The 7,194-nt window shown below is 24.6% G+C and overlaps 1 protein-coding gene across 1 annotated transcript; it reads right to left on the reverse strand.

Moving 5' to 3' along the window:
• Window positions 1-220: 220 nt before the first annotated feature.
• On the reverse strand, window positions 221-6,125 carry LOC107162071 (uncharacterized). The gene is made up of 16 exons (XM_015508784.2): window positions 5,742-6,125; window positions 5,463-5,672; window positions 5,194-5,391; window positions 4,858-5,123; window positions 4,599-4,755; window positions 4,318-4,513; window positions 4,113-4,248; window positions 3,688-4,046; window positions 3,469-3,607; window positions 2,513-2,738; window positions 2,121-2,315; window positions 1,935-2,055; window positions 1,691-1,870; window positions 846-931; window positions 610-781; window positions 221-534 (listed from the first exon to the last, which is right to left on the reverse strand). The coding sequence occupies exons 1-16, from the start codon at window positions 5,823-5,825 to the stop codon at window positions 413-415; spliced, it is 2,847 nt and encodes a 948-aa protein (XP_015364270.1). The 5' UTR covers window positions 5,826-6,125; the 3' UTR covers window positions 221-412.
• Between the last annotated feature and the right edge of the window lie 1,069 nt (window positions 6,126-7,194).

Raw genomic sequence — 7,194 nt, forward strand, 5'->3', positions numbered from 1 at the left:
ATTTAATTGATTAATGTCTGGAAGACTTGAAAAAAAAAAACCATAATTATAATCCTAAATTATTTATAACAATATTTTTGCTTTTTGTATATTTTGTGTTAAATTACCAATTGATTACCAATATTTTTTCAAAGGGGGGGGGGGGGAGGTTCGTAAGCGGATTGCAGACTAAATAAATAAATAACTGCCACTGATTATGGTTTAATAAATTTACACGATATTTAAATTAGGATGATATTGAGTTTTATTCCTAAAAATACAAAATAAATAAATTTTAAATTATACAATTTACAAAATATCAAATAGATAACTATAAAATAACAATTTATTTTACATTATTTACATTTAAACAGGTTCATTTAAGTGAAAAAAGTACATAATTATGAACGTCAATTATTTCTAGTGATGGTGTTTAAATATATGTAAAAGAATATCGATTTCGTGAATCACTCAATTTGTAAACTAAACTACCATCAAGATCAGCTGATTCTTTAGTTGGCATACTTGACATAAAATCTCGGCAAAATTCAAATACTGAAATAACCCATACTTAGATAATATAAATTCATTAAAATTATTAAAACGTTTTAAAAGGTACTCAGTACTTACAAATACTAGATGTATCATCCTCAGATGTAAGATATGTGTCCAAACTACTGGCTAATTTCCAACAAGAATCTACATATTCTTGTTCAATTTTTTCCATTAATTCAACATCAATACTGTCTTCTATTACACTACTCACCCATAATTTTGTAAATTGCTCACAGGCATTCCATAACTATATTATGCAAATAAAATGTTTAAAATGTTGAACTTTTATTTAGAATAAATTTCATAATTACCAAAGCCAATGACTCGTAAGAATATTTTTCCATTGATCCATTTAGCATACATAACCTTATAGCCTGGTTAACATGATCTTCAAGTACTGTAAAATGAAAAACTTTTAAGTAAATACATAAAAATAATTTTAATACCTATATTCTTCACAAAACAATGAATTTTAAAACTGAAATTAGAAGCGTAAAATATCATCCATAGAAATTTACTTCTACAGTTATAATGTAATAATAGTATTCCATTTAAAAAAAATTATAGTTAACTTTATAAAAAAAATTGAAGAACAGAAGAACTCAATTAAAATATTTCAAATTATAAAATTATATTCTAAAAAACTAGACATTTTTGATTTCAAAAAATTTTATAGCTAAATGGCCTACATGACAATCTTTCAATATCCTTTTCAGTATTCTAAATTTCCTAATTGACATCTACTGAAAAAATTTCATCATTATCATATACATATATATATATATATATATATATATATATATATATATATATGTTTAACGTTTATATTAAATTTAAGATGATGATACACAACTATTTGTTGTCTATCTTACAAGCACATAAATTACCAAATTTATGCTCAGATCACATTTTTTAGCTCTGTTAGTTTAAAAATTAGTGTAGATTGGCTTATTATGAAAATTTATGGTAAGAACACTAAGAACATTATCTGTGTTAGTATGACTATTTGTTATGATTATAAGATTGATTCACACTTATTTTTAAACTAACATAACATAAATCTGATATGTAATACTTTTGTAAGACGGAGACAACAAATGGTTGTATAGTGTCCTCTTAAGTTAACATTAATACAAATAAACATGCAAATACTAACCTTTTTCAAAAGCAGCCAAACCATTTTTTACATTTTTAATACTATCAAATAGTTTAGAGCCCAGATATCTTGATGCGACACTGAAGAAGTATGTTTGTAGTTTGTAAGTAGTTGACATAATCCATAATCTAATAAAATACATTCGCTTCACATCTAATGAGTAGTTATACTTATTTAAATCTGAAATATTGTATTTGGTAATTCATCATTATTGTATTTAGAATTTTGGAATATAAATATTTACCTTTAGTTTGTAACTGAGAGATCATTGCTACAGCTTGCTTGCTTGTTATTAAGAGACGAAAAATTTTGTTATAGTTAAATATTACCTCATTGGTTAAAATTAGACTTAATGGAAATTTCACCTGTAAACAAATAAAAATATAATTATTAAGATAGGTGAAACCCACACTTAGATATTTAAACTTACATCATAAGTAATTGTAAGGCGTTCAAGTTCATCAGCAAAACTATCTTTGAATACATCATTTTCTTCAAAATAATTATTTTTTTCTGTTTTATAGTTTAGTGAGAGATTGCATGAATGATTACTAGATAAAACTGAACTGTGATCATCACTAAGAAGTGAATAAAAACAATTGTTCAAAAACGAATTACGTTCAATCTATAATAATTTAAAATTTGTTTAGTTATTATAATGACTCAAATAAATAATAATTAACAAAAAAAATAACTGCAAAACTAGCAAAACTACCAGCACTGAAATATAATTATAATATTGATATAATAATATTATATATTTTACCTCATCTTACCTTTAAAAATAAGAGCAAAGGTAAAAATATGAAGATTATACTTTACCTTATATTCCATAACTCTATCAATTTGAACTGACTTATTCACATCTTCTAAGAAAATTATATTGTACAAATTCTTTAGATGATGCACAAATTTATTTTTTTTCAGAACAATATCTCCAACTTCCAATCCAATGTTATTTATGGACTTTTGTATAACCAATAAAAACATATTTACTATTTCATAACTCGAAGGCATAGTCAGTTCAAATGTTGATTTATCATTAAATCTAATTAGTCAATTAGAAATACGAAAAGAATTAGTTATATTATATAATATTTTCATTGATTATTAAAGTAAAATAATAACTACAATCTAAACATGACAACATTCTATAAATTATTATTAATTAAGAATAAATAAAAATGCTATTGCTTCACATTGGTATAAATAAAGTCAATGGGGAAAGGCCCTGGGTTTGAGTTCTCTTAAAAATACATTTTAAAATTATAATTTTGACTCGTATCTATACAAATGTATCATTAAATAAAAACTTATCTCACCCCCTCTCCAAAATTTTTAAATTAACCAGTTAATTCATAGTAAAATTGCATGCACAAATAAAACAAAATATCACTCATAATGAATAAAGCTAGTTATGAAACTATTTAAGTTTCTTTAATAGTTTTATATACTAATTATAAAATTAAAGTTCAAAATTAATATCAAAAATCAAACATAATTTATATGATTCAGACTACTGACTAATTAGAATTATATATTTTATAGGACGAGTTTTAAAATTATAAGCAATATTTTTGAAAATTGATTGTATAATTTCTAAACATAGTAAATCATAGACATACATACACATAAACAACTTACAGTGGATAGATTTAACTGGGAGCTAAAAATATATATTTACATAATATTATCAATAATTAATACCATTAATTAATTTTTACTTTATAAATAATACAATATTATAAATTATAAATAAGCTGAATGCAGATATTTACTTATAATGCACACAAGCTGATGTTAACGATGGCGATGTATACCAGTTGGATGGATTATATTCATTGAAAGGATTTATGTAATTTTCCCAGAAAGTATTGGAATTTCTTATTTCAATTAAAAAATTATTAAACAGTTGGCCTGGAATAATTTAATAAATTAATTCAATGAAAAAATTAAAGTTACCTAAATAACTGCATTAAATAGATATTTTAACTTACCTCTGGGAACTTCACATAAGGCAAAAGTGTCATTACTCATTTCTGATGCTACAAACACTTTCCAATCACAATTATTCAAAAAATGAATTAGATATTCAAGAATTGGTGGTACACTTATGTTATAATTTTTTAAGTATTCATGAACATCATTAAAGAATATATTGAATGGTATACTACTGTCTCCTTCATAATTGTATATAATAAATTCATTGTTTTGATCAACCAACTGCCCAGCATGAATCCATAATTCTGTCATGTGAACATAAGGTTCAAATGCATATAAAAACAATGTCATGACAATTAATTTTTGGTAATCAATAATTGCATTTTGAACGGACCAAAATAAAACAGAAATTAATCTGAAATTTAGATAGATATAATCATGATTCGTGAAACATAGCATTCAAAATAAGTATTAAACTTACTTAATTGAAATTTTCCAATTATCAGTTGTCTCCCAATTTGAAACTATAGCTTTTGAATGCACAGAATAAACAAAAGAAATAATTTGAAAATTCATATACATTTCTTCTTCAAATGATAATAATGTATCATGGCCAACTAAAATTAATTAAGCCGCAAACATAAACTTTTCATACGGTAATGCCAAAATCAAAAATAAAAACTTACCACAATTTTTAATTCTATTTTCAATACAACACATTTTATTAATTATTGGTTCTAAAATGTACTCCAATCCGTTAGCATATGCCCCTAATGTATGGGGTATTTTTTTTAGTTCTTTTAAGTGGCGCGTAAATTTTATTAGATGGTTAAATTTTTTGATGCTAGGTGAAATAGTTAAAACCCATCTATTAAAGGCCTCCTAAAATAATAATAACTATGAATTAATAATTGATTAATTTAAAAGAAGTTTTTAATTTATTTATAAAAACAAAGCTAACACTTACAGGTGATATAGATGATGAAATAGTCATACATCCAAATAATTTACTTTGTTCTTCTAAACTATACTGAAGAATATTTGATACAGTTAAATAACTATTTAAACATTCAAGTATTATGAAGTTATCGTCTATAATTTTAAACATTTTGTTATTTGTATATCTGAAAATATAGGTATAGTAAACATTTATATAATATAATATCATCACTTTTTTATTTTTTAATCAGACATTAATATTAACAATGTACAAACATATTATTTACTTTTTTAAACTGGAATAAAAAGGATGCTGTTCACCTTTAGCTGTTTTAGATTTTTTGAGCCACCAAAATTGAGCAACCCGTTTTAATAATACATGTCTACCTATATTCTCATGGGAAAAAACTAATTTCAGATATTCCCTACTAGTTAGAGAGTTATTATTATCTTTTATTTTATTAACTATAGTATTCTCTGGTAATAGAACAATTGATGGGCAAAAATCAACCTCGTCTTCATAATCTGTTTCAGAATCAGATTCTATACAGTACTGTAAATTAATAAAAAATATTGTAAGTTATAGCAAAAAATATACATTTTTATTTATATTATATACTTACAGAAGTTCTACCAATGTTTAATAACTCTTGTATAAGATCAGCTCTCCACGAATCTCCAAGTACTGCAGCTTCACCTTCTAACTCAATTCTGACAGTGTTTAAATTAGTCTTACGAAAAACATTTCTAGAACCACAAGGATTATTAGCCATACTAATTATCATCCCAACGATTGCCCATTTAATAACATCAGACGACAGCTACAAGACATTGAATGACATTATTATCAACACAAAATGTAATGTAGGAACAATTAATATTAAACACCTACTTTAGATGAGTTATTAATATTTGAATAGTTAATAAATCGGTGAATGCGCATTTCAAATTCCTTAGCTTCCAACGGAAATCCTTGAACACGATATTTTTCTATCAATCCTTTTACATAATATTCAACATCTGACCGTTTAGGAAGCTCATAATACACATCATGCAAGTTATTTATTATTTGAGCATATTTCAGATAAACTTCATTGAAGTTCTAAAACAAAATTAACACAGATTACTAAGCTTTGTTTTTATAATACATTAAGTATGCAAAAATACAAACATTTTGTCCAGTCATCATTTTAATAAGTTCTAATACGTTTGATAGTGCCTTTGATGACAAACTAATGACAGACGGGTTGTCCATCTTCAATTTGGTTCAATATAGGTAGTTACATATGAAGCTAGTTTGAGCTTATAATATACAAATTATTAAGAGAATTAGAGAACTAAAATATGAAAACAACAATTTCCAATTAGTCGATGTTATGATACATTTCACCGTAAAATCACTAAAATAGATTTAATCTTACGTTGATTTATTAACTTTAAACTCTTAACGAAAAGAACTAAAAAATTGAAAGTGATTTTGGCAGTTGTGATTATAGATTTGTAAATTTGTAATGATAAACATACACCGTGATTTCAGATTTCAGATTAAAACAAAGAAAAAATCTATTCGGTGATAGTACTATCTTAAACCACTTAAGCCGAGACGCTATAGACGTCATAATAAGATATGGACTGCTAGTAGAGAGAGAAGTCAATAGTCTACATCATAGACATATAAAGAGATGGACTGCGCTTAGAGAGAGAGGTGTCAAGTCATCATTGTTAAAGAGAGAAAAATATATACTACAGGTTGGCATGGAGTAAACGACATATGTAACTTTATTATTCCATATAAAAAATAAAAATTATAGTGATTACTGATTAGTGATTACAATTTACAATCAAAATAAATGTAAACATTAAATAGAAATATAAAATAATTTAATATACAATATATTAGTATATACAAATTTAAAAAAAATTATAATCGTTCCAATATTGTATATTTGTATGTGCTGTGTAAGTAAAAACTAATAATTACTAATTATTAATTAAATATTATAAAATATAAATTATAATTGTCAACATCAATGTTTAATATTATAATATCTAATTAAACTATTTATATAATTACAAGAAAGCAATACATTAATAGACAATAATTTAATGCCTAGGTACAGTATACATTTATACAAAATACTATTGATTCCTAAAATGTATAGTTTTTGTCAAATGTGATCTAATTCTTTCCTTGGGTTCACTAATACTATTATTAAAGTGATGAAGCCTAATTGTATAAAATGTTTTTAGAGTGATTTTTATAATTTGAAGTAAATGATTATTCAATGGAGATTGATCTAAAATGTGGTCCGAAATTTGATTGAAAAGTTTATTAATTTGTAATTTTGATGAAGCCTTTATGGTAAGATATTGAATTATATTAGATTTTAAGGATGATAATGAGTGTTGATGAGATCTAAAGACTAATTCAGCAGTCTTGCATATTAATACAATATCTTCTGAAGGTTTAATCAAACCACCTCTATTTTTAATATTTAGTAATGTATTATTTAATACATTATGACCAGTATTGGTCAATACATTTAAACATATATGGCATGACACAGTTCTGAGCAATTTTCGTGTAATAAACCCACTTATATATTCAATTACATTATTCATAT

This window comes from Diuraphis noxia, unplaced genomic scaffold (assembly GCF_037042655.1).
Source record: "Diuraphis noxia isolate RWA-SAM2 unplaced genomic scaffold, SU_Dnox_SAM2 contig0003, whole genome shotgun sequence".
Lineage (NCBI taxonomy): Eukaryota > Metazoa > Arthropoda > Insecta > Hemiptera > Aphididae > Diuraphis > Diuraphis noxia.